Genomic DNA, 23,315 nt, shown 5'->3' on the forward strand with positions numbered 1-23,315 from the left:
GAAGATAAAAATTGCACTCTCCAAATCAGGCGAGCAAGTGATCAATCCATGATTACATTGTAGAACTTGCCCTAAGAGATCCATACATGCATTGGTGAGTGGGTAAGCACTAATTTCCAACCCTGCAGTGGCTATATTTAACAAAAGATACATTGTAGGCTACTCACTCTTTTGAATACAGTTGATGTTCATTTTTTTAACAAAAATGAAGCTCACTTTTTAACTCGTGAATGCGCGTAGCGCAATGAACGAGTTATAGCGATAGTTGACTGTGGACTTGGTTGGTTAGTTGGTCGGTCGGTCGGTCGGTCGGTCGGTTTTGTCGTTAACTTTCGGGCGTGCGCAGTGAATGAGTTTTAAATTCAATTAGTGGAAAAAAACACGCGAACATTTGTTGTTCACGGCGCATCAGGAAATTCTTATTCAATATGTAGAGAATAATTTGACGATCATTTAGTGCAAGAATGGTGATTTTTCGTTCAATCTGAGCAAAGTTACAAGTTTTTTCAGTTTTTCAGAAAGTCCGGGGTCGTAAACTCAATTAGTGAAAAAAAAAAAAAACGTAAAAATTTTTTTCACGACGCGTCAGAATTCTCTCATTCAATCTGTAGAGAATAATTTGACAATCATTTTAGTGTAAGAATGGAAATTTTTCGTTGAATCTGAGCAAAGTTATAGGTTTTTTACGTTTTTTTCTACAGAGTGCGGTTTCTTTTAAGAATTAAAAATAATTTAATTTAGAAATAATTTAATTAAAAAATAATTTAATTTGCCAGTTTTCACGCGAAAGCAGAACGTGCCATGTCACGCATCATTGACGTGGTAAACAAAATTATGTAAATTTCTGATGAAATGAACAAGCTTTCATGGAGGAAATGTTTCATTTTTGAAATTTACAACTGGTAATTTATGGGGAAGCAAAAGGACGCGGTCGATAAATAATTCTTATTTAGCAAGAGCTTGTCATAGTTCATTATTTTTACTTGAGGATTACGTGGACTGAACTCCAAAGGAAAAATTTCACGCATTTCTGTCGGGCATGAAATGTAATGCGATACTTTGTTGAACAGATTTCCCTTTGTGAGATCGGCTTGCCCTACAGTAATTGTGTAATTTTAATTCCCAAAAAAACTTCACTTGCCCATCGGGCAAGTGATGGTTAGAATCCACAAGCCCGATCGCAAAATCCAGTAGCCCCGGACTATCGGGGACACGAATTTGCATGACGTAGCTGCACATGGCGTGCTTCTATGAACTTTGAATAAAAAAACATCTTATTTTTTTTTTAATCGGCGCGTCAGAATACAAGAGTACAAGAATGGTTATTTTTCGTTACATAATCGGACAAAGATATAGTTTCTTTTAGCTTTCAAGGAAGTTTACGTAGCCGTCTAAATTTCAATTGCTATGTGTCATCTGCATTCACGAGTTGGCTCACAGGAGCCTTTGATTTCAACCACACATGAATGTATACTTGTACTTTTGGTTTCTTATCTTGAACCACAGCAAGAAGTTGGACAACCAAAATATTATTCGGGACAACAAGACTCAGAATTAAATTTTGAACCCTGAATGTACATGCACATGTATTTTTATGGAAAAAATGTACCATACACAATGACATTTAAGCTGCTTTATAATTAGTTTCCAAATGTCTCTCTAAAAATTTGCTTAAAGGGCATGTAAACCCCCAAACACAAGTTTATCTCATATTATGTACAAAGTGGTGCTAAAAACAGTTTTCCGACTTATTCTTGCCAATTCGAAATATTTAAGCAGAAAAACGACATTTACTGTGGGAAGTTCACTTCCGGTTAAAACAATAGCGAGTGCTCGTGACGTCAGCGGTTGAACACAAACATTGCGCAATTGAGAATACCACTGTAATCATCATGTCAGCGAGAGAAAATAGTAACAGTTTGGAGGAGATTTTATCCGATGAAAACAGCTCGAATGAATGTAATTTGTACGACAGTGATGTTGGTGAAGTGTCAGAAACTGGCGTGGATGTCGCAGCTCGTCCATTTCGCTTTGAGCCACGCAGAGTTCGGCGTGATATGCACCCTGAATCAAACGAAGAAGACGGCGAAAGCGAGACGAATCGTCTTGGAAAGACAGACTGATAATTGTTTTGAGTTGTGATTCATTCGCATTTATATGATTGTTACGCCTTTGAAAGACAGAAATTGAGTTTTTTAACTGAAAATTACCGTGAATCTTGTTTATTAATGCTGTTGTTTTTCTCTTGTTATAATTGAAGGTGCGAACCAACGACTCACGAGAGCGTTCGCTGTGTAGAAATCGGCCAAATGTGGCGAAAGGTAGAGGACCAGAAACCAGCAGTGCAAATGCACTGTACAACCAAGCATCCAGGATTTCGATTTGCCTTTATGTCTGGGCTCTTAAAACTGCGTGTTACGCATTCCGAGAACAGCATGCATGGCGCAGACAATCGTACAGGACATGAATTTGTTTACTTTGTACACTTATCAAATTACCTTTCTCTGTGAACAGCACACTGTAAAATCCCAAAGTTAATAGGGAATCGCACAGTTATCAGTTATTCCTTTTGTCTCTTGTAGAAAATTTCGTTACATTGCCTACAGACAACTCGTTCGTTGGTGTTGGGGCTATCTCGGCAGAAATGTGATGGTTGCGCTCCTGTCCTGTGAGGTCAACAAAATACGGAGTACATTGCTAGCGGATTTTGGTTCTTCGTACACGGAGTTAACGCCACCAAACATACGAAAAAGACGAATAAAACCTTTTTTTTTATTTATAACAAATTGCCCTGATTTATGCCGTTTTTGAGTTCGATTCCAACTTTCAATTTACAAGCTTCTCTTACTGTCTTGCCGTTATTTCCGAAGCGATTGCGAATTTCGATATATATAGCTCTGCTCTCTCGTGACCTCTTACTAGATTACCCAGCCGTCTGCTCTGTTTCCTCGCTTTCCATTGTTCGCTTACGCATTTCTGACAAGGCTTTCTGCTGTGGCGTTTGTTGAATTGTTGGCACAGCACTGGGAATTAAATGCGTCTACTTTTTAAAACCCATTTCTCATATATATACACCCTCGAAGCAGTCCGATGGGAAATGAGCGCCACAAATTACTGAATGTTTTGTCGGCTCTATAAAATCATTCCGCTTCAAGACTTGAACAAATTTAATCCACCGTCGCCTTGACTGAAGTCTCTTGGAAACTTACACGTGGAATATCCTGTTTTGTTTGAATGCCACAAAACTGAACGACACAACACTTTACCATATTGGAATAAGAGAATAAATGAATATTTGCTGGAATTTATGTAGACATGTGCGTATTACAAAAGGTCGGGAAGGGAGAATGTTCACTTCCTGTCGGCAAAGATCCACTCGTGACGTCACGGAAAAGATGGCGTAATCAAAATGGCGGGCGCTTCGAATTTGCAGCAGCCTTTTCCAACTGAAAACGCGCTCGTTTTAAAAAAAGAGTTACAGATTCCGCATACTGAAAATGTGTACTTTATGACTATATGACCAGAAAAATTCGCGTTTTGGAGGTTTACATGCCCTTTAAAATAGATGGTACACATACATGTGTACATGTACTGAGGATTATAACATGATAGCCTTTGTAAACACATTTATGGTACAGGGCCTTGAAGATTTTATGTACATGCAAGTACATTGTATGAAGTATGTTATAATTAGTAGGTTTGTCCCTGATTTGTTTAGTTGTTATTTTCATCTTTATACAGGTATTACAATTGGTGGAGTTGTCGACAGGACAATTAAAGGTATCCTCCTTGACACAAGCATGGACTCACCTGCAAGATCTGCTTGGCTAAACTTAAAACAGTACAATGGATACAATGGGTGCAATACTTGTACAGAACCTGGGGAACAACTGGACCTTGGTCCTGGAAAGAAAAATGCTAGACGGCAATGTCACATCTACCCCTTCAATAAAGAATATGCACAAACTACAGGACATGCAAAACTCAGAACACATGAAGTGGTCAAGCAACAGGCTCTTGTTGCCATGTCCCAAATTTCAAAGAAGGGAAAGGTTTCTGTGAGTATTCGAACTGTGAATTATGTGACAATCGTGTATTGATACACTGTAGCCTTCTGTTTCATGCATTTAAATATTCAAAACATACAAAGAAAGCATATCCTTTGATACAGCCTTATGGTAAACATGTCCCTTTCAGTGTACCATGTGTTCAGGCAGCAAAGAGCAATACAAGATTGTATCAAAATTTGAATGGCATCTGACATTTCTCTTATTACCATTTAATAACAAAGCAATGTTGTCCATTGAATTTTTTAAACTTGATACTTCTCCAACATATCACTGTTAAGTGTGATACTGTGCATGTATAACACAAACAAAAAATGGATGTTCCATGTACATTGTATTATAAGCAATATCGTGACATCATAAAACAACCTTCTCCAAAAAGGTGGCAGCAAATTAAAAAATATACATGTTATGCATTGATATGTTGCTGTAGAAAGTTTCACTAAATGCACAACCAAAACATCTGTAGACTTGACTGGGAGTATATAGCATGACACACCATGCCTTGTCTATCAATTCAAGAAATTGTGGTTTGGGTTCTAACTTGCTGTACATGCCCTACCACAATGTACAGCATGTTGATTTTAAGTTTTAATCACCATTTTGGATAACAATCTTTTTAACCTGTACATATTTAATTTGGGAAGATAAACATTGGGAGCCAGCTAAAAACTTGTTACAGATTCATGTACAGCTTTGAACAGCCAGTTTCATGTAATAACATTACTATACATTATTTTTTTATTATGTTGTTATTTTCAAGGATCCAGTAGAAGGAGTCCTTGGCTTGTCTTGGGCATTTTCGTTACCACTACATGATGTAGTTGCTGGCACTGCTGTTGATTATATGCATTGCATCTGTGAAGGTGCAGTTGATCAACACTTGAAGGCTTGGTTTGAAGACAAGTCTAGTAACCAGTACTTGGGGAACAGATTGCATGAGATTGACAGCGCCTTGCTTTCTTTAAAGCCTATTTCCGAAATAACTCGTCGACCCAGGAGTATATCAGACTGGAAACAATGGAAGGGTAAGTACATGTACATGTAAAAAGCTTTGGGTTTTAGAAAAAATTAATTTTCTCTGAATGACTATTCAGTTTATATATTATTAAAGTGAGCATCTTGATAAAACCCATTTTGAGTCACTTCTAAATTAGTAACTTAAAACAAAGGCACAGTGCAGTTGAACCTCAGTAATAGCGAGGTTTCCGTAAGGAAAAGTTCCCCTGTGCTTGTTAACATCATTGCATATCTAAGTTTTGCAAATAAATAGTCATTATCATACCTCCCACATACGATGTACATGCATGTACACACACACTCACACAGACTGGCAGACAGACATATGACATAATATCCTTCATTGTATAAACAAATGGGATTAAAGTACATGTGAATGAGTACGCTTGTGTGGTCCTGATTATGGTAACTAAATTAAATCATATGTGACTAAATTAATTTTGTAATGAACTATTTTGATACTATAATGAAAATAATTAATTTAAAATCAGCAAGCAATTAAAAATGTAGACAGAAATGTAAGGTATGTTGCACATACAGTATGTACTGTGCAGTCATACATGTATAAAATTTTTTTGGGTGTCCTGGGCAACCAAGACCATGTGCAGTAGGGTAACAGGTTTGATGACATTGTTATTTTCAGCTAATGAGAAGAGAGCATTTCTCCTCTACTATTCACTTCCGCTGCTGTTTGAAAGAGTGGATGAACAGTTCCTTTCGCATCTTGCCTTCCTTGTTGGAGGAGTTTACCGCCTTTTGAAAGACAGCATTTCTCAAACTGACCTGCAGGAGGCTGGTGTCTTTCTGAAGCTTTATTGTGCACAAGCACCATATCTTTATGGTGAGTATAATCACTTCTTGGGTTAACTGTTTTTGTTGTTCATTGGTGATGTACATGTAATCTCCAGCATATTTATCAATTCCTTGATATTGGTTTGAATTAATTTTTGTAACAATGCAGGGTTGGAAACTAAATTTTGAGAGCACTGGCCATCTATGCGATTGACTTAAATAATGCACTTGCCTTGATAAGGGATGTGTACTCATCCAACAGGATTCATACTCGCATGGACGGGTGGGAAAGTGCTAATTTCCAACACTGCAATGTTGATGTTCAGTTGGTTATATTTCTGTCTGATTTTATTGACATGCACTTTTACATTGTACCAGATAATGAAAAAAAATCTACCATATTTGGCTGTAAATGTATTTGAATCAACAGTCAAGTCCCATTACATGTAATGGAAACCTTCTTACCATGGATTGGTATCCCTTAGACAGAGAGTACATAATAACAGGAGTTATCTCTACACCGTAGTAAAAAAAACAAGACTTCAAATCCTATCCGAAATTTAACAGGGCATTTTTGGTAGAGTGTCTTGTATTTCACACCACTGTGATGCCATGTTTTTTTTTTTGTAACAACAACAGGTGAAAGATTCCAGACATTCAACATTCACCAGGTCCTTCATCTGAAAGAAACTGTGGAAAACTTAGGACCTCTATGGTCAAATTCATGTTTTCCTTTCGAGGATTACAATGGCGATTTGACAGGATACTTTCATGGAAGTCAAAATATCCAAGGACAGGTATGGTGGCAAAATAAAAGGATATTTATCTGCACATGATTGGCTTTATTGTGCTGGTAAAAGTGCCAGGGAAACTTTTGCAATAGGAAATAATGCAGAAAAGACCAAACATTGGAGAATGCAAACATATTTGGGGTAAAACAGATGTAGTGTGCCTTCCATGTACAGTTAAAAGCAGTAGTTAAAAGCAAATCTATTATGATATTGGGGAGGGGGGGGGGGGGGGGCTACATGTGCTTTTGGCTAGCTAAAACGTGTACTGTACATTGGCCATTCATTTTGAACAACAGTTTGAAAGAATTAGTATTTGAATAATCTGCATTACCTAATGGTTCATTTGTTGTCCTTTGAATAAGAATGTCGAAGATCATTGTAATCGTTAAAAGGGATGGGATGTTGAAGTAAATGAATGCTTTCTATGCCATACACAAAATAGATTATACAATGCCTAATGAAATTAAATAATTCTAAATTGTGACTTCTTTACAATTCAACCCCTCTCCAGATTTTCAAATCAATATGTGTGCAACAGCATCTTCCACAACTGGCAGAGTCGTTGCCTGAAGGCTCAGATGCCAAGGCGTTTTACAATACTCTCTTGTCAAAGTCCTATCACTGCAGGTAAGTCCATTAAAGCAAATGCACATGTAGCTGACAGCAAGTCATTGTATGTACATGTACTTTGATACAAATTCATCTAGGTACATATAATAAGGTAAAGTTGTACTCTGATCATACTGCTGGAGCTACATGCACACCATGAAGCAACTGGAAGTATTATTACTTCACCCTGCATGAGATGCTAGTCCACTGAAGGGTTCCCCCCCCCCCCCCCCCCCAGCATTGTGTTAGGTTTCCTAACACAATGCGGACCCAGACTTTAACCAACAACCTTCTGCTGGAAACTCAGACACTACATGTAACTACTAGACCACCAAAACAGGGTGATGAATCATAAGTGAAGTGAGTGATTCCACAACTGTTTTTACCATGCTATGACATACACCTGTACATATAAATAAACGTGGGAAATTTTACAGAAATTTTTATTTTTGTATCAAGTGCAACAGTGAACACACATCAAACTGCACAACACTCCTTGTACAACTCTAGGCTGCCTACATTTATTGTTTATATATGCCTTTGCTCTTTTATTTTGTACAAGGACTGTAGGGGAACAGATAACAGAAGGCACCTTTGTTGTGGGATCACTGGAGCGTGTCTGGCAAGCTTCAACTACATTGACTGTGGAGGAGCGAGAAGTTGTTGGGGCAGTTTCCAAAATGTGGCTATTCAGTCGAGCTGTTATAAATGGTGTGGAGTTCCAGAGTGAATTGTATAAAAGAACAACTGCAAGGAACAATTTCACTGCCATTATTGAAATACGTGGGAAGAGCCACTGTAATGGTTCAATTGTAAAATTTGTAAAATACGAAGCAAAGTGTACCAGGATGTCATGTCAAAATGGTAAGTGCTCCTGTAGCTTGCCATTTCACTACATTGCTTTAGTTAAGAAAATGGCAAAGCATCCATCCCAGCTTCCATTTTACCAGGGGATGCAAGTAATCAGGCACATCAGACGGGTTACTATTGCAGACAACATTATTGTTGTACCTATTTCCTCTATAAAGCAGAAATGTATGTGGATTGAGACTGATGCTACCAGCACCTATGTGTGTCATCTTCCCAATTCGTTTGAGAAAGACTAATGTATACAGAACATGGACGTAACCCCTGGATATATCAAGTGCATGCACTGATTGGCTCAGAGCTGACACATCGAAGCTACAATGTATAAATGTATGTTAAATTTCAGATACTAGTCGGTGAAAATGTGTCTCTTAGGAATGAATTCTTTTTTTATAATCCAGGGGATTGGTACATGTATATAAAGGCCCATTTAAATGGTTTTGATTTTTGCCCAACATTCATAGTACAAATTTGTTAAACTGTATTATAATTGTTTGTATTACAAATGTCCAGTGTTTTTGAACAGATTGGTAACATTAATTATCTACAACATTGATAAAGTCGTGTGCTTGTTGAATTGGTGTCAAATCAAAAGTCCTGGATTGTGCTGAAGCCATTTGAACACTGATCTAACTTTTTTTATACCTTTGTAGAGCATTGATTCAACATTTGTATAAGGAGTGTCATGAAAAAGTCAAAACTGTTTCATAAAGAACAACCTTCTACTGGACGTACATGGTGTCGTACAGTTGACTTATATGCAAGTTAGCAATGGGATTTTATAACGAATGATAATTATTGCCAAATTAAATGAAAAGAAAGTTTGAAGTTTCAATAGATTGAAGGTTGTATGACTGAAAGATTGTAGTTGGTTTCAAATAGCCCACAATAATTTATTAAGAGGATTTGCTTGATTTTTTATTTGTGGATGGTGAATTCAAAATCCAGGGTTTGTGTGCTTGAAAGACTTAAATTTGAAAATCAAGTCCAAAGCCTTGGTTAAAGTTCCTTAAAAAGGTGTACTAGATTTGTTGGTTGAAAGTCCTTGTTACACAGAATATCAGCAACATTTTGTGTCAAGCAGAGGATATTTTTATATTGCGCCTGCACACTGTCATTGAAATTAAGTCACTGGAGATTGGATTCAAAAAAGGATGCAAACTCTTCGAATATATTTCAGGCTATAGATAAATAAATGTATTTTTCTACACCTCTCAAATACTGTATCAGATCTTAAAATCAGACTTCAACTAGTGGTGATGATGTTAATATGTGGTCAGTCTCAAAATAGTAAAAAAATAGTCCATTTTAAATCTGTTTGAAAATCGTCCTAATGGCATCATTAAATCAAAATTTCTGTGTTCACCTGAATTCAATTCCAAATATGTTTAAAATAGACTGTTTTTATGCTATTTTAAAAACTCCTTACGGATTTCAATTTTAAATAGTTTTTAAATATTCTATTTAAAAACCGTTTTTACTTTTTACATGGCAAAACTACATTTTAAATCGAAAACGTTTCCACGGTATTTTTATAACAGTGTTTAAGTAGCCTATTTGAAAACTATTTTAAAAAAAAGGTCAGTAGTTGTGTTCTAAAAATATATTTGAAATACCCTGTTTAAACACTGTTTGTACATAAAATAAGAAATTCCAGTAGTAGTGGACTCAAAATAGATTTCAAATACTCTATTCAAACACTGTTTATAACACGAAATAAGTAATCGCAGTAGTTAAGGTCTCAAAATATATTTCAAATACCCTATTTTAAACCTGTTTATCGCTAAAAAAAATATTAAATTCGATGGAAAAGCCCCTCAGCATCATAAAATACTGTTTAACTATATTTGAAATACTTTTCAAATAATGACCAAAATTTGAAATTTTTTGCAAAATAGCATTAAAATACATAATAATGGCTTCAAAATAGTGTTCAAATCATTAAAATAGTTTTTAAATACTTTAAAACCAGTTATAAAATACAGTTGGTTTGGTAAGGGTTGCGAAATTAAGTGCAGGGTGCCTCAGGGTTCTATACTAGGTCCCCTACTCTTTCTACTCTATATAAATGATCTGTGTAACGTGTCGAAGGTCGTGGATTTTATTCTTTTTGCAAATGATACAAACGTATTTTTCTCTCACAAAGATTTTAACTTGTTTCCTGGAATCTTGAATTCTGAAATGCTTAAATTAACTCAATGGTGTCGATCAAACAAACCACCCGAAAGGAGGAAAACACTTGATATATCTATTCAAATTGACAACAATGCAATTGAACGTGTGAAAGAGACAGTATTTTTAGGTGTTATCCTCGATGAGCATTTGTAATGGAAGCCTCACATTCTTAGTGTTTCTAGAAAAATATCAAAATCAATAGGTATTATTTATAAGTCTAGTTTTTGCCTTCCCAAAACCTCCTTACGCTCCTTGTACTATAGTCTAGTTTACCCTTACTTAATTTATTGTGTTTCTGTGTAGGGATCGACATATCAGTCTAATTTAAATCGGATTACTGTTCTGCAAAAGAAGATGATCAGAATAATATCTCAAGTTTCTTTTGATGCTCCTATAACTGGTGTTCTTTTTTAAGGGCAAGAGATTTTGAAATTCTTTGACATATATTTATACCAAATAGGTAAATTTATGTATCTTTTTAAAAGAAGCTTACTTCCAAATGATTTTCGTGATATGTTTACTCTTTCAAGCCAGATACATTCTTATAATACAAGAAATTCCAACCTTTTCTATATACCTTATTGTCGAACTAATTTTCGAAAGTTCTCAATTTGGTTTCAAGGTCCTACGTTTTTCAACTCGCTTAGTCGTGAAATTCAAAACAGTGAAAGTATCAGTTTGTTTAGCAAAATTCCTTCTTTCTTAGTTAAATTGACTCTTTGTTGAGCTACACACCTTTTTTATTTTTTTTCTTTCTTTTTTTGACTTCTTTTAATAAAAAAAATTTAATTGGAATTTTCATTCAGTACCATTAACTTCTATGGTTTATCCTATAGTTCCAGGGAGCCTATAGTTAATAAGCCTCAGGCTTCTATATAGGCTTCCTAGCCATTAACACATTTCATCTTGTTAATAGTTTAGTAAGAATATTGTGTATCATCTTTAATGTATTTATGTTGTATTTTTTGGGTAATGGCAAATTAAAAATGAAGCAGTCGAACGGTCAAACCTCTTGTAAGTCAGATCACAAATTAAATTAAAATAAATTCTGACGTATATATTTAGGGCTATATTTTTAAAAATGATCTATCATTTCAACAGTCATAAACAGTCACTTCTAGCAAAATATAATGTGGAAATTACAGGTTGATTGAGTCAACCAAGAAAACATGACAACAACAAGAAAACAATTGCCTTTAATCATCATAACAGCTATTATGCTATTTAAATGCACCTGCAATTTTTCTATTTAAACCCATAACACCTCTCACAGGAACTTTATGGCTGTAAAAGTGTTTCATTAGATGAATATAAATGGCCCAGCGTAGGTCTGTGTTGGCTACAAACTAATATTGATAATAATATATTATATTACATGTTATGAGTGTAAATAAAAAAATGAGAAAACTCTCATTAATCTCATTCTGGTGAGATTAAAAGGCTTTTCAAATAATAATGATAATAATAATAATAATAATAATAATAATAATAATAATAATAATAATCTTTATTAAAATATTTCACACAAATTGCCATTTACAAGTTAAAAGTATATAAAAAAGAGCTATTAAAACCAATTTACAATTCAATTCGATTAAAAAAGGATAATATTTTCAAGCAAAATGTCACTAATAATTTTTTTAAATATTCGATTGCGAAAAAAAAAAGAAACTGAGACTACTTCCAAGCATAATGTTTTTGTAAAGAAAAAGAAAAAAAAACAAATGTCATGAAGTTTTTGAAAAAAAATGAAATTCGGCATTTTAAAATGAGTTCCACTTGATAAAAAGAAAAGAAAAAAACATAACAAAATACGCATCTTTCAAATGGCCCCTTCTGCGGTTTCAATGTCAATGTCCCCGTTCTTGATGTCACGTTGAATTCTTCATAATGACCTAGAACCTCTAAGACACACGAGTGCAGATCTTAACAGTGCGAATGAAATTCGCTTCTGGTCCATGACATGGTTTTGGCATAATAATAATAATAATAATAATAATAATAATAATAATAGTAATAGTAATAATAATAATAATAATAATAATAATAATAATAATAGTAATAGTAATAATAATAATAATAATAATAATAATAATAATTCTTTATAAATAAATTTATTCTAAAACGGTATGTGCACGAAGTGCAAAAGCCCCTTAAGATTGGTGAGCTTTCTTCAAGTCCATCCTTCCTTAGCATAATACCATAACCTCCCTTAGGTAGATGTTTACCTCCTGTAGGTGGATGTTATGAGTTGGTAAAAATGGAATTTATGAAATTCAAGGCAATGATAGAAAAGCTCCTTATGATCCCAAGTTTCCCTGTTAGAGTGTATTAAAGCTTATATGCGTATGAATTGACTATTATAAAACATAAACTATAAAATGTACACTGTAGGCTACTCTACCTCCCTTAGGTAGATGTTAACCTCCTGTAGGTGGATGTTATGAGTTGGTAATAAATGAAATGACACTCAGGTCAACGATTAGAAAAGCCCCTGCAAGATTGTAAGTTTTAATGCTTGCAAATAAGCTTTCCATGTGAACGATTGTGCCAGTATAACACATACGATACAAACGTGGTGCTATAAAACGTACCTCCCTTAGGTCGATGTTAACCTCCCGTAGCCGATGTTACCTGAGCAAATCTTGACTGTTTTCATAGTTCCACGTTTCTTCCACAAATCGAGCGTAAAATCCTTGAGATCAGTGTTCAGACGCCGAGAAACGAAAGTAGGAAGAACTTTGTATTCTACCATAACGAATCCTAACAAACGTTCGAAGTCTTTATTTCACCAACGTCGTCCGCCATTAATACTAAAAGCGAGTGAATGCAGGTCAATTTCCGGTATAATCGGATCTCCGATCGTGGCTGCTCCGAAGAATAACCCGATGACGTCACCTCCCTAAGGCCGATGTTATCTTTTGTCAACCTTCTACTGAGTTCAACGCAATAGCGTCCTTGAAATTGATCCTGTAAATTTCGTTGCAGAGTATTTCGAAAACCGCGAGTTTCTACTTCTTACATAGTGAGAGACGTCGACATTTGGATTTCGTCGATAACTTCAGGATTTTCAGGTAATGGACACGTAATTCACTTCGCGTGACTACGCAGCTTGTCCAGACTGATTTGCAGTGAATGTTGCTTTCATAAGCAAATATGATCGTCATGGCTTTGCTTTCTTGTTTAAGGTATACCTCGCTACCTCAAACACTGTTACAAGTTCTGGTGAACTCTTTATCGTCTTGGAACCGCTAAATAGCACAATTTCGATAGAAAAGCGGAGCAAGTTTTTGAAGGTGAGTCTACTCTATGCTACATTTTAACATGATACCTAAACATACTGACTAGTAGAAATCAAAGATTATAGAGTGCGTTCGACAGCCCTAAGTTGTACGATTGTACGGCCTGCTGCGTGACTTTTGTTAGGTAGCTCTTTCGTCCTTTTATTTCTGTACGTATTGTGTAGCTACCAAGGTGAAATATTTGGAATAAACGAAGCTAGGTTTAAAATTTCAGCGGCTACGTTGTTGAACATAAAAATAGTAGAAAGTATTTTCGGTCCGTCTGTTGCGTGACACCATCAAACTTTAAAATAATCAAGCGCTTTCAATCTTTGAGAAAAACTAAACTTACAGGCCAGCGTCCTATTTTGGTCTTCTACTCAAAAGATATTTTACTAAAATGCCGCGAAAGTTACGCGACTATAAAGCCGTAAAAATGTCAAACTGAAGCGAGTTAATTTGCATACAGTTTTGAAAGACATCTCAGGGCCAAGGTTATACAGAGAGCGGACAACTCTATCCAGTGGATAAAATGTTCTCAAACCAATAGATTTTATCCGCTGGATAGTGAATTATCCGCTGGTGAAAAGCCCTCTTTACTAAAAGGTTTCTGAACATAGTAACGATTGGTCTTTTGGTAGTTCCACAGGCTAGTTTGCGGTTGAAATCTATTTTTGACACGACGAAATGTACAACGGGCGTGGGCGCTGTGGTGTTCGATGAATTTATTTCCCACGGAAAATTATTTTACCTTGGCCACAAAACGTGTTTGTTCTTCAATGCAATCTTTCACAAAAAAGATTTCTGGAAGAAAGGGAAAAGATTCTGCAGAGATGTTTCCATCCAGTGAATATTGATGAACATTGCCGTTGAAATGTGATCCGGTAAAATATTCCCGATGTATGCAAATTTTGCTCGGATAAATTCCAACCTGTTATTGCCTAGCAACCTTCCTTTGTCTGACGTCATTCATACTTGTTTTTCCCTGTTGCAAGGCAACATTACGTTGTGATGTCATCCACCCCTGCAAAAAATCTGCGGGGAATGCCAGATGTGCGCCCAAGATCCACCCATGCATCGACGACGAAAAAATCTCGATTCAAACCCGTAACCAACATTAGGATGGCGTTCTGCGATCGCAATTATGTAAATATGTGTCAGTATCGCTCTTAGTAAACCGCGTCAAGCGAAGTCTGCTTGTCTCAAGATAATTATCTGTTAAAAAGGATTCGATTTGCTTGAAGGTGGCAATCATTATCTGAGCGAAAGAAGACAAAGAAAACAAACGAACATTGTACATATAAATCATGTTCTGCATGAGCACTTTTTAGACAGACTGCTCTGTTTTGAGTGGTGTGTTACTATAACGATCGTGATACAAACTATATATAGTCTTATCGTTGCGGTTGTGTTCCGATATTTTACATAATCCTAAACTCTTCGCTACTCTTGATACTCTTGATGTGATCGTGAGGAGTCAAATAGTATGTAATATGAAATAAGTTACTTCGGGTGGGACGTAATGGCGAGACGATGGTTGAGAATTTGAGCGCTTCAGGTAAATTCCGTACGAAATTGTATGTATTCCAAGATAAAAGGTGAATTTTTTCGTCCCGTTTTGCTCCAAGTTGTGATCAAACTGGCCCCACGAACGATTGAATCAGCCGTTAGCTATCCGCAGGGCTTGCTTCGGTAAAACAGATCCTTTGATCGAATTGGCAGCCGTGAGTTTACTAATGACTAATAAGTTTGCGGATTGGCGTGTGGCAATTGACGTGTGGAATGGCATAATAATGCAAAATATGATCTGTGCGTAAAGACCTCAAGAGATAAATTAACTGAAAAGCGCGCCCTGTTTTCGCGCCAATGTTTTAAGCGCAGCTCTAGAATAACGACTAAACTAGTGATTTCAATATGAAAGTGAGTGCTGGCGAAGGGGGATAAAGTTGCGGGGATTTAACTAAACAGTGAATGGGTTTGGAAAAGGGGTTCGACTTTGAGGGTAGGGAGAGTGAGTTTCAGTTGGATGAGTTAGCAGGGTCATGGCAGTTAAGTGATTTGTATAACCCATATTGGGGAAGAAATGTTGAAGACGCTTCTTTTTTGTGGGATGGGGGTGTTGGTGAAGTGGACGGATCAGCCGCCCCAAACGGCACATTTTGAATTATTTGCTTCCACGAGCAAAGAGCTCGTGTGAAAGTGCAACGAGTCGTTTGATTTCAGAGTGAAGCAATCATCTGATTTCACAGTTGCACAGTTCGCTTCGATGAGCGATCGACATGTTTTCAATTCTTTTGCCTCATCGGACACACTTACGGACAAAGAGCATGACTCAACGGTCGAGTTATTTGGCACAAACTCCACAGACTGAATTATTGGCCTCCACGGGCGAAGAACTCGTGTGAAAGTAAGACTAAAGTACAACGAGTCCTTTGATTTTACAGTTGAGTGGTTCGCAGATTTTGAATTATTAGCCTCCACGGTATGTTTTCTATTTGCTATGTCTTTATTTGCTTTTGTAATCATTCATCAAGGTCACGAACGGAAAGAGATCAATTTGTGTTTGGCTGCTTTTATAGATCCACCGTTTGAGATCACTTTCCACGGGAGAATTTTACCACGACCTTACGCACAGACGGTTTCGAGGCCAGTTGACTTTGCCATAAAACAAGTAGGTTAGTATTTCTAAAGTATTTGTATTTGCTTGATGTCTTAATTTGCTTGTGAAAATATTCAATTAGACTGCAAGCAGTCCCTTTCTGGTTAGTGGAGATGGTGTTCTCATAGCGCAGCGAGACTGGAGCGAGGAGAAATAAACGAGAAGAGACTGGGGGAGAGAACGGATTAGTGATGAATCCCGTGGAAAGTGATCTCAGTTCTCAAGCCGGTGGATCTATTAGAGCAGCCAAACACAAACTGATCTCTTTTCGTTCGTGACCTTGATAAATGACTACAAAAGCAAATAATGACATAGCAAATAGAAAACGTACCTACTTGTTTTATGGCAACGTTAACTGCACCTCGGAAGCGAATGGGTCTGACAGCGTGCGATTCTCAAGTGCAAAGTCAGGTGTCGATCCCGGATTATATGTCAGCCATGTGATTTGCGCGTGGTTGTCGTTTAAACCATCTCGGATAATTCTCTACTGCGCAAGCTTCAAGTCTTACATTCGACAAAATTTTGGATTTTTTCTCCTATTGACAAGAATAGTGGGCTGTCTCGCTAACGCTCGCCAGCAACAAGAGATCGAGGATAAGAAAATAAAAGCCTGGGTTTTGAAGTAGAAGTGTGATTTGAAAAAAAAACGTAACTGTGTTTGGAAGGACCCGGGGGGGGGGGGGAGGGGGGTACTCCCCAAAAAAATTGGATAGGGGTGGGCGGCCCGCTTCCCAAAACCCTTACCCAATTTATGACCAAACTCTGCGATTTTCGCTACCCTATTTATGACCTGACCAAAAATTTGATACCCTATTTATGACCTGATAGTGTCTCGTCAACTTTAGTTCAAAAACCCCTGGAGCCCAGCGCGTGACAAGCCGTTGTGGCACGTACACACTTGCTGTAAACATCATGATGAAGAAGCACAGGTAGCCCAAGCTCGAAATATGAGGGCTGGTTACGCAACGGTTGAAAAATATAAGGATTTGTATGGGAGAAAAACGGTTTATTTTAGAGGCTAAAAATATGAATGAATTTTTAAATAAAAATCACCCACCTTACTTCTCTTATGTATTTCTTTCCTCCTATGTGGTTTTTAGGGCGATTTAGCGCGATTCCAGTGAGGTTTAGTTCTATCGCTCTCTCTCTATTTATCATAGCCTCCAACGCAGACGTCCTTAGGGGTTTGTCAGGCGTTTCGAGTCTGTCATGATACAGCATTCTTGTTCGGCACGCGTGCAATGGCCACGCTTGGCTGACTTCCGAATGCACTCATTGAACATTGCACGCGTGCTGAACAAGAATGCTGTATCACGACAGACTCGAAACAATAGAAAACTCCCAAAGCACAAACTCAGCCAAAACGCTAAAAATCTTCAATGTTTACTCAAGTTTGGGCTTATAGGAGATAATGTCACAGTTTTTCAATGACCATGAAATTCAGATTCCGGGTAGTAAGTTAATCAATTGTGGCCCTGAAAAAATTTGAAGGAAAAATGACCACGAATTTTTAAGAAAATGCTTTTTTTGCGAGAAGGACTCAAACTATCATTTCTATATGTTAGCATTGCTCGCAATTGCGCGCATTTACAAGGCCCTAAAGCTTTTTGCTGACTTGCAAGGACCCATCTGTAATAAAGATCCCCAAAATAAAGGAATAAATTTCATAGTTTATTAGATATAATCTTGTAAAGTTTGCTTATCATTTTTAATAATTATGACCTAAATTTGGAAAGCGCTAAATTTCTCGAATTAGGTCTTTGCAATTTTGGTGAAACTCTGTTCATGTCCAGCCGAGAGATTTTACGAAAAAAAGCCGGCAACAGCAGAATTTCGACTCAGACCTCAAAGGGGCGTGGCACTATAACCACGTGACATTTACTCCGATCGCCAATTTTTTTGCTATATTGTACATTGATCTATATGTTGTCCATTCTATGCGTTACACTTACTATAAAAGTAAAGGTGGGGATACCAGAGAGCCTCAAAGTAGGGTGGTACCGCCAAAAAATAACTGGGTCGAGTCACCTTAAATTCCTGATATTTGAGAAAATGGTCTTGCATCTAATTGGTGAAGAGAACAAAGACGCAATGACGTCAGGAACATGACCTCACATGAAGTCCATCAGACGGGGAAGGGAGTGACCTGGACCGTCTAAGAATCAGGCTATATTATCTTATAGAAGAAAGCGGCTGACAACATTTATCACTACAAAAAGTCAAGGCAAAAATAAAATACAAGAAGCAGTGATAAACATAGTAAACTTGTGCACTGTATATAACTTGACGTTTCGTATGCTAGTCAACATACATTTTCAAAAGTGACCGTTAATAGTTTTTACAACCATTTATATAATAGTGAAAAGAGGGTCTGGAACCACGATTAAAAGATACAGCTAATTAATATTAATAATGCATCAGATTCTCACTGCTGTCGTTGACATTAAAAGCACTCCTTAGTTCTTGAATAAACAAAGTTTACTTGATTAATAATTTAATAATTATGACCTAAATTTGGAAAGCGCTAAATTTCTCGAATTAGGTCTTTGCAATTTTGGTGAAACTCTGTTCATGTCCAGCCGAGAGATTTTACGAAAAAAAGCCGGCAACAGCAGAATTTCGACTCAGACCTCAAAGGGGCGTGGCACTATAACCACGTGACATTTACTCCGATCGCCAATTTTTTTGCTATATTGTACATTGATCTATATGTTGTCCATTCTATGCGTTACACTTACTATAAAAGTAAAGGTGGGGATACCAGAGAGCCTCAAAGTAGGGTGGTACCGCCAAAAAATAACTGGGTCGAGTCACCTTAAATTCCTGATATTTGAGAAAATGGTCTTGCATCTAATTGGTGAAGAGAACAAAGACGCAATGACGTCAGGAACATGACCTCACATGAAGTCCATCAGACGGGGAAGGGAGTGACCTGGACCGTCTAAGAATCAGGCTATATTATCTTATAGAAGAAAGCGGCTGACAACATTTATCACTACAAAAAGTCAAGGCAAAAATAAAATACAAGAAGCAGTGATAAACATAGTAAACTTGTGCACTGTATATAACTTGACGTTTCGTATGCTAGTCAACATACATTTTCAAAAGTGACCGTTAATAGTTTTTACAACCATTTATATAATAGTGAAAAGAGGGTCTGGAACCACGATTAAAAGATACAGCTAATTAATATTAATAATGCATCAGATTCTCACTGCTGTCGTTGACATTAAAAGCACTCCTTAGTTCTTGAATAAACAAAGTTTACTTGATTTTACAGTGATAATCACTTATGCCCGATGCTAAAATATCAAAACATTGATCCCACTCAATATTATGTCCAGTGATTTTGACATGGTCAGCAGTGGCCGACGGGCTGCCATTTTTAGCGAGGGCCTTTAAGTGTTCCATTTTCCTGTCATGAATCGTCGCTTTGTTTTGCCGATCTAAAAATCATCGCAGTGCCAGCAACCGGCTTTGTAAATGATTCAAGATTGTTGAGAACGATTCAGGCGGTCCTTGTAAGGAAAGAAAGATTTGATACAGTGATTGTTTTGAAAAATTATCTTAAGATTAACAAAAGAGTAGAACTTATATACACAGGATTTCAGGCGTTTACAGATTTGGTTGCTCTGCTAACCTAAATAGGACAACAGGATAATGATATATTTTTTTAGGAACCGTGGAGACAGGGCTGTTTGGCTTGTTTCTGTTCCAGTGTCTATAAGAAATTCAAATATCCTTGATTTATTTAAGAAGTTTTGGGAACTATTTTATCTAATCTTGTTACATTGTTAACACTATCTTAGGATTATACTGTGATTGTCTCTTTATAATTTTTTTAATATTTAATAATTTTTTACGTACTGTACTACCACCTGAGAGTGAGGTTGCTTCCTGACTAAAGATTATTATTATTATTATTATTATTATTATTATTATTATTAGTAGTAGTAGTAGTAGTAGTAGTAGCAGTAGCAGTAGCAGTAGCAGTAGCAGCAGCAGCAGCAGCAGTAGCAGTAGCAGTAGCAGTAGTAGCAGTAGTAGTAGTAGTAGTAGTAGTAGTAGTAGTAGTAGTAGTAGTAGTAGTAGTAGTAGTATGTTAAAAACATCGTTAACTAGTATGCCTGTGTCACTTACTGAATAATATATCATTCAGGGCCCAGTTGCTCGAAGCGTGGTTAGCGCTAACCCAGGTTAAATACCATTACAACCTATAGGTTTTAATACCTCTTAACCAAAGGTTAGCGCTAACCATACTTCGAGCAACTCAGCCCTGATAGTTAACGCTGTAGGTGATTATACCCTGAGGGTAGGTCAAGGCAGTTGCTCGTAGCAAAACTTAAGGGGGAGATAATAAATAGCTCATTTGATTTGGTAGGTCCTTAATTACCTGTGGAAGTGTCAGTAGTAGGGAAATGAGCGTTCTGAGGAAGGGACACTAGGACACAGTGCCATCACAATAGCCCTGGGATTAACGTCATCAAAATTGATGACATCGTAATCTAAAAATAGAATTAGAGTTCTGAGGAAGGGACACAGTGACGTCACAATAGCTAAGGGATTAACCTCATGGTGCCATGTAATAGAATTGTAATATGATGTAATAGAATTATTTTTAACCACAGCGATCTACAGATTTTTTATAACAAAAGAGCATTTAGTAGTCGCGTGTTTTGATTGTGTTTTAATTGATTATTTCTATGAACTTAAGCTGTCTATAGCTTTTGATAAAAAAGTAGAGGTTCCGTAGAGTTCTTATGCAAATTTAGGTTTTGGTTCGGATCACTGCTACTTCCATCATTAGTGGCTTTAACCATATGTCATATATGTCATATGTCATATTGTGAAATCTTTGTGTGCGTATTTTAACATACACAATTTAGCAGCAAAAAATCAATGAACTGTAATAAACAAAGGCAACAACGCTCGACTGAGTTAATCAGGCTGTGTAACGGTGCGTGAAATAGAACACGCGTCACTTTTCTACTTCGAAATATTTCAAAGAATCTCATCTTTTTATAACCAGCAAAACCACATAATCTTGTTACGAAAAATAATTGTTTCTTTCCATAATTATATCTATTTTTAGATCCCACTCGACCGGGTGTAAAAAGATAGCACACCACTAAACATTCTTTCTGTTTTTACAGAATCACTGAAGCCCTTCCACCCCGATGATGCAATTATTCTTTTTTTTTTTTAAATAATGATGTCGGCATTACCGTTGACAGAGCACTGTAATAAACAAAGACAACAAAAGACTGTTTTAATTTTTTTATCCCCAACAAAGTTCAACCAGAAACGAAACTTTTTAGAAATTAGGCGGAAAATACACATTACCAACTTTTTTTTCATTATTTCCGAGGTTTCAGGGAGATGTAGAAAAAATGGAAAAGAACAATGACAAGGCAATATTTCACTTGATCCAAAACCAATCAATACACCTTACATGAACCGTTTTTTTTTTTTGGTTTGTTTTGTTATTTTTTTTCTATTCATCTCCACAAATTAACTTCTAAAAAGACTTCCGAATGCAGATTCTTTAGCTTAGAAATTGTAGATCCTGGTTTCGTTCGAGGGAACAATGTTAGTTCTTGCTGTTAGGCGATGCCTGCGAAACCAGATTTGAGGCTAAAATTTCAACTCTTTTATCATAAAAAAATCTGTAGATCGCTGTGGTTAAAAATAATTCTATTACATCATATTACAATTCTATTACAAGGCACCAGGAGGTTAATCCCTGAGCTATTGTGACGTCACTGTGTCCCTTCCTCAGAACTCTTATCCTATTTTTAGATTATGATGTCATCAATTTTGATGTTGTTAATCCCAGGGCTATTGTGATGGCACTGTGTCCCTGTGTGCCTTCCTCAGAACGCTCATTTCCCTACTACTACTAATAATAATATAACATAATATATATATTTAGCCAAGCCTAAAAGCGGAGCTCCAATTTTTTTCATAGCATTTATAAAAATCTGCTTAGCGCATGAACGTAATAACCTTATCAGTTCCTCATTCTTTCTGCAGTTATATATATTTTTAGTGCATATGCAGCAAGCTGCCCAGACAATAACAATGCAATACAGAGGGCAATTTTTTTTTTTGAATGCTGATTTGTTGCAATGGAGGGCAATTTTATTTGTTTTTTCTTTCCCCGAGGACAAAATTACTTACTCCTGTTTGTTCGAGCGGCGAAAATACTCGCTCGTCATTGACTGAACACGCCAGTTCTACATTCCGTTGATTTCTTAATTTTGTGTCCAAAAACAACGACTTCTTTCAAGTTATTTGAAGTTCGACTGTTTAAGCCGGATTGTTTGTACCGCAAATACATGGAAATCAAGTGCTGCAGCTAGAAAGGGAATTCCTAAACGTTAGTCTTCGTGTTTCTTACAGGAATCAGCAAAAGATGGATTATTTGTGTCAAAGCTAAACACTTGGATAGGATTGATATTTGTTCAGAACTGAAATCAGTCATGGCGACCATGCAAGTGCTTTCAACTCGCTGCTTCTTCTTACAACGAATGATAACTGAGCATAAAAGTGTCCTTTTGGTGGGAGGAAGGAGTAGGTCAAATTTTGTGGAAGAAATTAAGTTCCTTCTTTAGATCCACCGTTTGCTGTTTTTATCGATCTATTTTCGCGGATTTTCAAGCGGTAGGAATTGTTTAGCCTGACATTGAGTTTTATCGTTGTTAGTTTACTCCTGAATTAAGCTTATATTCTATCTTCATTACATGACTGGGTAAAATTTACAACTCAGTCAATATTTCTCCTACTGAAATCTAAATAAACCTCAAGAAAAGGAGAACACGGGGAAATCACCCTTGGTTGCTTGGCACAGATAAGTATGTTTACAACTGAATGGGCGCCGTGCGGTGCGAACGAAACTGCCCCGAAATAAAAAGTTCAAAAATTCGTTTCTCCACGTATATTTCTCCTATCGAAACGATTGAAGTACATTTGTAAAGCTTGAAACACGTGAAATAAGGAAAAATTATTGATTGTTGCTCGGAAACGCTTTAGACTAGTAAACGGCTAGCAAGTT

General features: G+C 36.7%; 2 protein-coding genes and 1 long non-coding RNA gene across 4 annotated transcripts in view; all 3 read left to right on the forward strand.

Moving 5' to 3' along the window:
* The window catches only part of LOC146450708 (uncharacterized), a 12,967-nt gene extending 4,311 nt beyond the window's left edge, over positions 1 to 8,656 (forward strand). For both annotated transcript variants that reach the window (XM_085100075.1, XM_085100074.1), the window contains 6 exons: positions 3,742 to 4,058; positions 4,831 to 5,095; positions 5,731 to 5,928; positions 6,519 to 6,676; positions 7,182 to 7,297; positions 7,842 to 8,656. In XM_085100075.1, the coding sequence (XP_084956201.1) occupies positions 3,742 to 4,058; positions 4,831 to 5,095; positions 5,731 to 5,928; positions 6,519 to 6,676; positions 7,182 to 7,297; positions 7,842 to 8,385 (1,598 nt within the window). In that variant the 3' untranslated portion in view covers positions 8,386 to 8,656. The remainder of the gene's footprint in view (positions 1 to 3,741; positions 4,059 to 4,830; positions 5,096 to 5,730; positions 5,929 to 6,518; positions 6,677 to 7,181; positions 7,298 to 7,841) is intronic.
* The window catches only part of LOC146450703 (uncharacterized), a 184,912-nt gene that overhangs the window by 81,671 nt on the left and 79,926 nt on the right, over positions 1 to 23,315 (forward strand). The gene's annotated exons all lie outside the window — the stretch shown is intronic.
* Positions 1 to 23,315, forward strand: part of LOC146450707 (uncharacterized) — a 162,139-nt gene that overhangs the window by 10,759 nt on the left and 128,065 nt on the right. The gene's annotated exons all lie outside the window — the stretch shown is intronic.

The sequence above is a fragment of the Pavona decussata genome, unplaced genomic scaffold, assembly GCF_977016875.1.
Source record: "Pavona decussata unplaced genomic scaffold, jaPavDecu1.1 SCAFFOLD_431, whole genome shotgun sequence".
In the NCBI taxonomy this organism is placed as follows: Eukaryota; Metazoa; Cnidaria; class Anthozoa; order Scleractinia; family Agariciidae; genus Pavona; species Pavona decussata.